The following is a 12080-nucleotide window of genomic DNA, read 5'->3' as shown; positions in this document are numbered from 1 at the left end:
GATTTAGAACTGTATAAACTTTATCTTCTCCTATGTAGGGCATATTTTCAAGATGTTGATGGTTCTCCGTCAGAGTCAAACTCTACATCGTGACCTTTGACCCGGCTTCCTCCATTGTCTTAAATCCAGCCAGCACTACTATAAAAAAAAATATAAAAAAAATAAATAAAATAAATGAAAAAATGAGGCAATTTCAAAACAAATTATGTCGCCACCTAAATTATTGCCAACACCATCGAAGTAACGGTCAGAACCAACCGAAATGAAGCTGTGAAACTAAATGGCGACTCTTCGAGGAGCATTGTTGAACAAAAAAAAATGAAACACTGAAAAGACTTAATCGATATTTGAGCCAGAGAAAAGTAAACAGCGCCATCTAATCATCATTGATGAATAACTCGAAGAACAGTATTGCCAGGCAGAAATAATTTTGTTCAGATTGGACACCACAACCGGATTCGATATTGAACAATATTTGTTTCTTAATATTTCAGTCGAAAGAATTGCCGTATGTTTATATTCGCAGTAGGATGTGAGTTGACTCGTCTGATAATCTGAAAAACAAAAGAAAACTCTAAACGATTTTTACATTTGTAATTCTTATTAGCCTATATCTTTACTCTACCATCAACATTCATGTCCAACTTATAGTGACCTCAAATAGCTTCAAACATGAAGCTGAAATACAAGTATGTGCAATAAAGAATGTACACATACTAGACTGTTACTAAATATATGAATCAAAACACTCTGTGACGGCTACAAATGGAAGAGAGGGAGAGATATATATTCTTATAGAAAAAGGGGATGGGAGAGGAAATTAAAAAGATGGATAAATATATAGACGTATATGTTGGGAGATAGATAAAGAGTCAGAGAGATGGAGAGATGAAGACAGATAGAGGGATGAAGAGAGATGTAAAAAGAAAGTGAGATAGAGATATATAGAGAGAGAGAGGGGAAAGAGAGAGATAGAAAGAGAGAAAGAGAGAGAAAGAGAGAGCGAGATGAAGAGAGAAAATGGGGAGGGAGGAAATGAACTAGTATACCGTGTGAGTCAAAAAAAAAGTTTACACCTAGAAAATTGCTAATTATTTTTAAAATCATCTATGTACAGTAAATTATTATACATCTTATAAAAGAGCGTTTTATCCCAAATCATTTGGTAGCATTTTTGTGTTGTATGCTTCCACGCCTGGATGAACAGAAGGCATTGTTTGCGAGAGTGCAAAAATCGACTTGCGCCAAAGTGATGCCTACAGTATGTATTATGTAAGGATTAGCGGAGTGAGAGAATGAATTGAATGTATCAAATGAAATGCATTGTATATGCTTTTTGCAGAAGCAAAGTCACACACACACACACACACACACACGCACAATTATTCATTGATATTTGATATGTGTGGCATGATTAATTTTTGTTAGGGATGTTATCTACAAAGACCGAATTAATACCAAAATCCCAATTATTTAATTCAAATATCACATGAGCAACTTTGGCGCAAGTCGATTTGTGTAATTGTAGATTATTTTTTCTCGCCAAAGTACATTGGTGTCGCGCAGTGGGACTCGAACCGCGAGCCATTTGATCCACAGTCCGATGACGGGTATTTACTATAGACCACGACACCTCGACAAACCATATTTGGTATTTTAGGGATGCATTTTTGGCAAAATATTGAAAAGATCCACTGACAGTGGTCCATGGAAATATCACGTATCATTGTTGAGTTTAAGAATGGTATTAATGCAAGCATTGGTCAAGCTGTAATACACATGAGATTGAACATAAATTAACTTTCTAAAGAATATTTTTTACAGGCGTTTTTAATGATTTTAACGCAGACATTGAATAATACTCATGTTTTTAAATGCTGTTTCCGTAATATTGGACAAACTTGAACTCCTATAAATTATTGCATCACAAAATGCTACCCTAAACAAAAAAAAACCTCTTCCAAATGTGTACATGTTGGAACATTTTTATTACGAGAACATATTCTTCTTTCTCATGTTATGCTAGTCCCCTTTTCTATTTGGCCACCTTGTATAGGTCTATTGTCAACTGTTCATTGAGCCGAGTACAAAAGTAAACAGAATCTAAATTCAAGTCATATTTCCATTTCTACAATATTCCATTTTGAGGAAGCAGCTAGCATAATTCACACGCGAATGACGGTTGAGTGCGTTAGGGTCACACTGCAATATAGCTGCGTACATTGTAGGCTGTACTAAACGTCATATCATACATGCTTCCTATGAGATCGCGCTGGTTTTTTGTATTTCGGAATAACAGCATTGCCATATCTGTAGGCCTAGACCGCCTATACACATTCGAGATTTGACTACGTTGAGGAGGTGACGGATATGTGACATTAATGGGATAATGAAAGACCGTCGTGTTTATTCGGAAATGGAGCGTACCTATGCAGCTGATATGAACAATTAATAGAATATATAATGAAAAGAAGTGATCTCTTACAGGACAAGACAAATCACGCGGTCTAAATGACGTTTGCAGGCACATTAATTCATTGCAAGCCGTAATACTCAGAGCAGATAAGAAGCGGCACGGTATACCTATCTTAAGATCTTCATGTCTTCAGCTGTAATACAGTTATTCTATATAGTTGAGGAGGTGATGGATATGTGAAATTGATGGGATAATGAAAGACCATCATGCTAATTCAGAAATGGAGCGTACCTATGCAGCTGATATGAACAATTAATAGAATATATAATGAGAAGAAGTGATCTCTTACAGCTCGGGCAAGACAAATCACGCGGTCTAAATGACGTTTGCAGGCACATTAGACCATTGCAAGCCGTAATACTCGGAGCAGATGACAAGCGGCACGGTACAGCCTATGAATATCTATTTTCGTTCCATATCTTGGAGTCGTTTGGGCCGAGAATGAAATAGACATAATGACACAGATTCTCAATAACTTCATGTATTCAGCTGTAATACAGTTCTAGTTGATCAAATAGCACGAACTTTAGTTATAATAGTCTAGAAATTATAGGGAGACACTCAGATCAGTTAAATTCTTATCATGGATGGGGACACGATTCAAAGAAAAGACCTTTCTGAGGCTGAACATGATGATTTGGCATCTCTCCATGCAGCAGCATCCAATGGTCACCTCGATGTTGTACAGGTTCTCATTGGCGAAGGAGCAGATATAAACATGGCTGATAATGATGGCAAGACACCTCTCTACGCAGCATCCTTTAATGGTCACCTCGACGTTGTACAGTTTCTCATTCGACAAGGAGCAGATCTAAATAGGGCTGATAAAGATGACAGGACACCTCTCTACGCGGTATCATCCAACGGTCACCTCGATGTTGTAGAGTTTCTCATTGGCCAAGGAGCAGATTTAAATAAGGCTAGTAAAGATGGCCGGACACCTCTCTACATGGCATCATTCAATGGTCACCTCGATGTTGTACAATTTCTCATTGGCCAGGGAGCAGATCTAAAAAGGGCGGACAAAAATGGCTGGACACCTCTCTACATGGCATCATTCAATGGTCACCTCGATGTTGTACAGTTTCTTATTGATCAAGGAGCAGATCTTAAAAGGGAGGATAAGGATGGCAGGACACCTCTCTACGCGGCATCATTCAATGGTCACCTCAATGTTGTACAGTTTCTTATTGATCAAGGAGCAGATCTTAAAAGGGAGGATAAGGATGGCAGGACACCTCTCTACGCAGCATCATTCCATGGCCATCTTGATGTTGTACAGTTTCTTATTGGTCAAGGAGCAGATCTAAAAAGGGCGAATAAAATTGGTATGACACCTCTCCACAAGGCATCGGCAAACGGTCAGTTCGATGTTGTACAGTTTCTCATCGGCCATGGAGCAGATCTAAAAAGTGTAAGTACCAATGACAGTACACCTCTAGAAATGGCATCTCTCAAAGGTCACCTCGATGTTGCAGAGTTTCTCATCGGCCAGGGAGCAGATTTTAAGAGGGCGGATAAAAATGGCAGCACACCTCTCTACGCGGCATCCTTTGAGGGTCATCTCGATGTTGTACAGTTTCTAATTGACCAAGGAGCAGATCTTAATAGGGGTAGTAATGATGGGAGCACACCTCTAGCAATTGCATCATTCAAAGGTCACCTCGATGTTGTACAGTTTCTTATTGGACAAGGTGCACATCTAAATAGTGCTAGTAAGGATGGAAGGACACCTCTCCATGCGGCATCAGCAAACGGTCACCTCGATGTTGTACAGTCTCTTATTGGTCAAGGAGCAGATGTTAAAAAGACGGATAAGGATGCCAGGACACCTCTCTACGCGGCATTAGGAAACGGTCACCTCGATGTTGTACAGTTTCTCATCGGCCAGGGAGCAGATCTTAAAAGGACGGATAAAGATGGCTGGACACCTCTCTACATGGCATCATTCAATGGTCACCTCAAAGTTGTACAGATTCTTATTAGTCAAGGAGCAGATCTAAAAGGGGCGGATAAGGATGGAAGGACACCTCTCCACGCGGCATCAGCAATCGGTCACCTCGAAGTTGTACAGTTTCTCATTGGCCAAGGAGCAGATTTAAATAGTGCTAGTAATGATGGCAGTACACCTCTAGAAATGGCATCTTCCAACGGTCACCTCGACGTTGTACAGTTTCTCATTTGCCACGGGGCAGATCTTAATAGTGTGGATAAAGTTGGCCCGACACCTCTCTACACGGCATCACTCAAAGGTCACCTCAAAGTTGTACAGATTCTTATTGGTCAAGGAGCAGATCTAAAAGGGGCTGATAAGGATGCCAGGACACCTCTCTACGCGGCATCATTAAATGGTCACCTTGAAGTTGTACAGTTTCTCATTGGCCAAGGAGTGGATCTAAATAGTGCTTGTAATGACGGCAGAACACCCCTCTTCGTCGCATCATCCAATGGTCACCTCGATATTGTACAGTTTCTCATTGGCCAAGGAGCAGATCTAAATACTGCTAGTAATGATGGCAGTACACCTCTAGAAATGGCATCACTCGAAGGTCACCTTGATGTTTTACAGTTTCTCATTGGCCAAGGAGCAGATCTAAATAGTGTGGATAAAGATGGTATGACACCTCTCTTCACGTCTTCATTCAATGGTCACCTTGATGTTGTAGAGTTTCTTATTGGCTTAGGAGTGGATCTCAATATTGCTTGTAATGACGGCAGAACACCCCTCTTCGTCGCATCATCCAATGGTCACCTCGATGTTGTACAATTTCTCATGGGCCAAGGAGCAGATCTAAAAGGGGTGGATAAGGATGGAAGGACACCTCTCCACGCGGCATCAGCAAACGGTCACCTTGAAGTTTTACAGTTTCTCATCGGCCAAGGATCAGATTCAAATAGTGCTAGTAATGATGGCAGTACACCTCTAGAAATGGCATCACTCGAAGGTCACCTTGATGTTGTACAGTTTCTCATTGGCCGAGGAGCAGATCTAAATAGTGTGGATAAATATGGTATGACACCTCTCTTCACGTCTTCATTCAATGGTCACCTCGATGTTGTAGAGTTTTTCATTGGCCAAGGAGTGGATCTAAATAGTGCTTGTAATGATGGCAGAACACCCCTCTTCGTCGCATCATCCAATGGTCACCTCGATGTTGTACAATTTCTCATTGGCCAAGGAGCAGATCTTAATAGGGGTAGTAATGATGGGAGCACACCTCTAGCAATTGCATCATTCAAAGGTCACCTCGATGTTGTACAGTTTCTTATTGGACAAGGTGCACATCTAAATAGTGCTAGTAAGGATGGAAGGACACCTCTCCATGCGGCATCAGCAAACGGTCACCTCGATGTTGTACAGTCTCTTATTGGTCAAGGAGCAGATGTTAAAAAGACGGATAAGGATGCCAGGACACCTCTCTACGCGGCATTAGGAAACGGTCACCTCGATGTTGTACAGTTTCTCATCGGCCAGGGAGCAGATCTTAAAAGGACGGATAAAGATGGCTGGACACCTCTCTACATGGCATCATTCAATGGTCACCTCAAAGTTGTACAGATTCTTATTAGTCAAGGAGCAGATCTAAAAGGGGCGGATAAGGATGGAAGGACACCTCTCCACGCGGCATCAGCAATCGGTCACCTCGAAGTTGTACAGTTTCTCATTGGCCAAGGAGCAGATTTAAATAGTGCTAGTAATGATGGCAGTACACCTCTAGAAATGGCATCTTCCAACGGTCACCTCGACGTTGTACAGTTTCTCATTTGCCACGGGGCAGATCTTAATAGTGTGGATAAAGTTGGCCCGACACCTCTCTACACGGCATCACTCAAAGGTCACCTCAAAGTTGTACAGATTCTTATTGGTCAAGGAGCAGATCTAAAAGGGGCTGATAAGGATGCCAGGACACCTCTCTACGCGGCATCATTAAATGGTCACCTTGAAGTTGTACAGTTTCTCATTGGCCAAGGAGTGGATCTAAATAGTGCTTGTAATGACGGCAGAACACCCCTCTTCGTCGCATCATCCAATGGTCACCTCGATATTGTACAGTTTCTCATTGGCCAAGGAGCAGATCTAAATACTGCTAGTAATGATGGCAGTACACCTCTAGAAATGGCATCACTCGAAGGTCACCTTGATGTTTTACAGTTTCTCATTGGCCAAGGAGCAGATCTAAATAGTGTGGATAAAGATGGTATGACACCTCTCTTCACGTCTTCATTCAATGGTCACCTTGATGTTGTAGAGTTTCTTATTGGCTTAGGAGTGGATCTCAATATTGCTTGTAATGACGGCAGAACACCCCTCTTCGTCGCATCATCCAATGGTCACCTCGATGTTGTACAATTTCTCATGGGCCAAGGAGCAGATCTAAAAGGGGTGGATAAGGATGGAAGGACACCTCTCCACGCGGCATCAGCAAACGGTCACCTTGAAGTTTTACAGTTTCTCATCGGCCAAGGATCAGATTCAAATAGTGCTAGTAATGATGGCAGTACACCTCTAGAAATGGCATCACTCGAAGGTCACCTTGATGTTGTACAGTTTCTCATTGGCCGAGGAGCAGATCTAAATAGTGTGGATAAATATGGTATGACACCTCTCTTCACGTCTTCATTCAATGGTCACCTCGATGTTGTAGAGTTTTTCATTGGCCAAGGAGTGGATCTAAATAGTGCTTGTAATGATGGCAGAACACCCCTCTTCGTCGCATCATCCAATGGTCACCTCGATGTTGTACAATTTCTCATTGGCCAAGGAGCAGATCTAAAAGGGGCGGATAAGGATGGAAGGACACCTCTCCACGCGGCATCAGCAAACGGTCACCTCGATGTTGTACAGTTTCTCATCGGCCAGGGAGCAGATCTTAAAAGGACGGATAAAGATGGCTGGACACCTCTCTACATGGCATCATTCAATGGTCACCTCAAAGTTGTACAGATTCTTATTGGTCAAGGAGCAGATCTTAAAAGGACGGATAAAGATGGCTGGACACCTCTCTACTTGGCATCATTAAATGGTCACCTCAAAGTTGTACAGATTCTTATTGGTCAAGGAGCAGATCTAAAAGGGGCGGATAAGGATGGAAGGACACCTCTCCACGCGGCATCAGCAATCGGTCACCTCGAAGTTGTACAGTTTCTCATTGGCCAAGGATCAGATTTGAATAGTGCTAGTAATGATGGCAGTACACCTCTAGAAATGGCATCACTTGAAGGTCACCTTGAAGTTGTACAGTTTCTCATTGGCCAAGGAGCAGATCTAAATAGTATGGATAAAGATGGTATGACACCTCTCTTCACGTCCTCATTCAATGGTCATCTCGATGTTGTAGAGTTTCTCATTGGCCAAGGCGTGGATCTAAATAGTGCTTGTAATGATGGCAGAACACCTCTCTTCGTCGCAGCATCCAATGGTCACCTTGAGGAGGTACAGTTTCTCATTGGCCAAGGAGCAGATATAAATTGGGAAGATAAGGATGGAAAGACACCTCTCCTAGCGGCATCTCTCAAAGGTCACCTCGATGTTGTACAGTTTCTTATTGGCCAAGGAGCAGATCTAAAAGGGGCGGATAAGGATGGAAGGACACCTCTCCTAGCGGCATCACTCAAAGGTCACCTCGAGGTTGTACAATTTCTTATTGGAAAAGGAGCAGATCTAAAGAGGGTGGATAAAGATGGCAGGACACCTCTACACACGTCATCATCAACCGGTCACCTCGATGTTGTACAGTTTCTTATTGGTCAAGGAGCAGATATTAAAAGGAAGAAAAGGGATGGAAGAACTCCTCTCTACGCAGCATCATTCCATGGCCATCTTGATGTTGTACAGTTTCTCATTGGCCAAGGAGCAGATCTGAATAGGCATGGTAATGATTTGAGCACACTTCTAGAAGCAGCATCACTCAAAGGTCATCTCGATGTTGTACGGTTTCTCATTAGCCAAGGAGCAGATCTAAATAGTGCAGGAAGTGATTTAAGCACACTTCTAGAAGCGGCATCATCCAACGGTCACCTCGATATTGTACAGTTTCTCATTGGCCAAAAAGCAGATCTTAACAGGGCTGGTGTTTGTCAGGGGCAAACGCCTCTCCAAGCGGCATCATTCAACGGTCACCTCGATGTTGTACAGTTTCTTATTGGCCTAGGAGCAGATCTAAATAGGGTTGGTACAGATGGCAGCTCACCTCTAGAAGTGGCATCACTCAAAGGTCACGTCGATGTTGTAAAGTTTCTCATTGGCCAAAATGCAGATATAGATAGGGCTGGTATGTTTGGATGCACACCTCTCCAAGCAGCATCACTAAAAGGTCACCTCGATGTTGTACAGTTTCTCACTGGCCAAGGAGCAGATCTGAATAGGACTGGTAATAATGGCATGACACCTCTTCAAGCGGCATCACTCAAAGGTCACCTCGATGTTGTACAGTTTCTCACTGACCAAGAAGCAAATCTAAATGGGGCCAGCTTTGGTGGGCGCACACTTCTCCACGCGGAGTTTATCGATACGGGTTAGTTAAGTTGGTATTTTGTACGATCCGGCTTATTTCCTGTACATCTCTTTCACATTTCCTGTTTATAATTCATAACAATTATCATTCAATTATGAAAATATCTGAATCAAATGTTGAGATTTGAAATTTAAGGGGAGATGAACACTACGTTGGTGGTAGATTAAATGGCATTCCATTGAGCTGGCATAGTCACATTCCAACCTCCTTTGAATTAACATCATAGACTTATATAAGTCTTTATCATTAGTGATTAATGTATTTTATTGCAACTAATCAAACCCGAGGAAATCCGTGGACAGCCGGAGCTTTTCAGTAATTATTTTTAAAATCTGAAATATGTCAGGTTCAGATCGATCGAAAGAGACAGGTCGAGAACAAAAGGAGGGGATTGGCCACGGGGAACACTGACAATACAACACATTATATGATTTACAATATGCTTTAGAAAGTACATACAATTTTACGATGCCAGGTTGCGCAAGGCCAGGACTGTGAAAGGCTATCACGATCTTTCATGGAATGGAAACCACGACGTACTGTACACGTGAAATGATGACCTAATTGGGCAAAAACCTTACGGATTGATTCGAAATCAAATCTTGTTTACATGGGCAATTGAATATGGGTTTAATAGTTATTCAGGCAAACACAATTACGGAAAACCGAAACCAAGCAATATTTTCGAAAACAGCGAATACCGTACGCACAGTGAATATGGAGCCCTCGCCGTTCAGTGCAAGGCAGTGTGTACAAAAGGCATTGAGAAAATTAACCTACTGTTGAAATATATTTTTTCAAAAAGATAATGCTGTTCTTTATTTATGTTAAAAAAACATTGATGATTTGTCTTACAAAATACCTATCAAAAGGCAAAAAAAAGGTAATAAATATATCCATATTGATCATGGACGCCAGACGCATCCCCCCCCCCCCCCCAAAAAAAGAAAACCTTACCGTATTATCTTACGGAAATGCAAGTGTTTTTTTTAAAGCATTTACAGTGAATTAGATGCGTCATAAAAATTTCCATTAAAAAAAAAAAGATGTGAGAACAACCATGACTTAAACCGAAAATAAGTAATTAGGCCTACACGTAGGCCTATATACACTTTAAACAGGAAATCTGTCTTCGGTTGTTTCGTTGTAGATCCAGCCGTTTGTTCACAACAGGAAAGCGGGAGTGTCGAAAAACAGGTGGATAGCGAAGCAAACGTACACACCTCAAAAACAGAACAGCTCAACATAGACTCTGCATCTTCTGAACAGGTCGTACAGGATGTTATTCGTGATTCCATTTGGGCATCCGATCAGCAATCAGGCTTGATTCGAATCGAGAAGTATGGCATTGAAGTCCAGTTTCATCCAAGTGAGATTTGGGGCGTTGATAAAATCCAGCCAGTACCTGAAGTTCCAGCTGAACTGGTAGACATGTTAACGAAGGACCAAGCAATAATTTGTGTTGGCCTTAAGGCGTCACCGTCTGATGCAAAGTTTAAATATCCGGTAAAAGTGACGATGCCCCATTCAGCAATTTTCACAAGTTTCGATAATGCATCTATTGGGACGTACCATCGGAAAAGCAGTAAGATTATTATTATAGCTAATAACTAAATTATTCATACCCTTACCAAGTCTTTGTAATGTCTGAAGTTCGTGAAAAATTGATTTGTCCTGTTTTATGTTTCTTGACAATGTGACGCATACAAGCTTACATGTAAAAGTATTCCAGAAAGGCCTTATTTCAACCAGTCCACTGTTTATTGTTGGGTTAAGAAAAACACAAATATCATTAAATAAACCAGGAGTATGAATAATTTAGTTGTTAACTGCATGTTATTGTTCAGACGCATTAGATTACAAAGTTATCATCATTCAATCACCCATCGCGACATCGAGTGATATATTTAAACTTGCTTCATTAGAAAAAAAATGAGTCCACTTTTAAAAATTGTTGGGTCAATTTAGGGTTTCCCCCCTAATGCAACGAAAGAGGTTTATTTAGTATGAATCTTCAAACTTATATGTATAGATACTAAAATCACATATCTAAGGTGGATGTATCGTTGTTTAAAGCTGCTCTAAAGTAATGATTGCCATCGAGGATGCCTTTTTGAAAATAACCACTCATGGGGTCAGATTTTCTTACACTTTTAGTATATTGTTTTTTTTAATGTCAAACACTACCAGAAACCGTTAAAAGACCTTTGTTGCCTTTTTTTTTTTGGGGGGGGGGGGATTCTCTCCATAAATTGACCCTTATATAAAGCGATACCAACTTTTTGTTTGTTTTGTTTGTTATACGGGGTTGCTAAAAAAAAAGCAGCTTCCGAGGACTGCAAAATCAACAGAAAAATTATATAATATCATCAATTTCGATGTAAGGGGTTTGTTTTTTACACTTGTTGTGAGAAACCGTTAAATTTCTCTCTGCTTCAAGCATGACTACTTTTTTTCTTCTTTTAAAGAGTTATTAGTTGGGGGTGATCAATCGTATAACGGAAATCGGTGGTACAAAGCTGGGGTACTCCTTCTCCCCGTCGCTTCTGCGTTGTCTTACATTTGTTATTTTGTATATACTTTGCTTTGTTTTAGATTTTTCAAACAAGAACAAATTGTGATTACGCATATGTCTGTTGTTTTTAATTTAAAGGCTCCGACAGTTTTTCGTTGATTGCCGCTGCCAATGGTGACCCTCGATGTGTTGTTAGAGAGCGAGACCTTGACCTCTATATCTCTCACTTCTCTGAATGGTGGATTGTTGCCTTCATCACTAAGGTATTCGTGGGCAAGCGTGTCATCTGTACGCCTTTCGTACCCGAACTGAGTCCTATGAACACTAAGCATCTGTTGAGGCTCTGCATTAGAGACAGTAACCAAGGGAAAGCGGAGGTATGAACGGGGAGGGGTATTGCGACCTTGGTCTGTAAAAACGCGTCATATTACGCACATAAACCTAGGTTTGTCGGCGAACCTCCTTTGTGTATTCGGGCCAATTTGTTTAAAGACTAGTAAAGTACTTATGTCATATTCGCTTTTCGTCCAGGTTACTGGTTCAGAACAACAGAGCCTGCGTATGAGGTTCACCG

General features: G+C 41.2%; 1 protein-coding gene across 1 annotated transcript; it reads left to right on the top strand.

Moving 5' to 3' along the window:
• Positions 1-3059: 3059 nt before the first annotated feature.
• Positions 3060-10240, top strand: LOC755521 (serine/threonine-protein phosphatase 6 regulatory ankyrin repeat subunit B-like). Its single transcript, XM_030993618.1, has 4 exons — positions 3060-7203; positions 7240-8009; positions 8313-8606; positions 10142-10240. Exons 1-4 carry the CDS (start codon positions 3060-3062, stop codon positions 10238-10240), a joined length of 5307 nt encoding a protein of 1768 aa, XP_030849478.1.
• The last annotated feature ends 1840 nt before the right edge of the window (positions 10241-12080 follow it).

This window comes from Strongylocentrotus purpuratus, unplaced genomic scaffold (assembly GCF_000002235.5).
Source record: "Strongylocentrotus purpuratus isolate Spur 01 unplaced genomic scaffold, Spur_5.0 spur5_scaffold_20, whole genome shotgun sequence".
Lineage (NCBI taxonomy): Eukaryota > Metazoa > Echinodermata > Echinoidea > Camarodonta > Strongylocentrotidae > Strongylocentrotus > Strongylocentrotus purpuratus.
This window is presented reverse-complemented; position numbering and strand designations above follow the sequence as displayed.

What these genes read in the sequence shown, in the direction of transcription:
- LOC755521 (XM_030993618.1), top strand. Translation starts at nt 3,060, where the DNA reads ATGGATGGGGACACGATTCAAAGAAAAGACCTTTCTGAGGCTGAACAT. An exon ending in TCAAAGGTCACCTCGATGTT is followed by an intron (nt 8,010 to 8,312) that starts GTACAGTTTCTT and finishes GATGTTGTACAG; the next exon opens with TTTCTCATTGGCCAAGGAGC. An exon ending in TCAACGGTCACCTCGATGTT is followed by an intron (nt 8,607 to 10,141) that starts GTACAGTTTCTT and finishes GTTTCGTTGTAG; the next exon opens with ATCCAGCCGTTTGTTCACAA.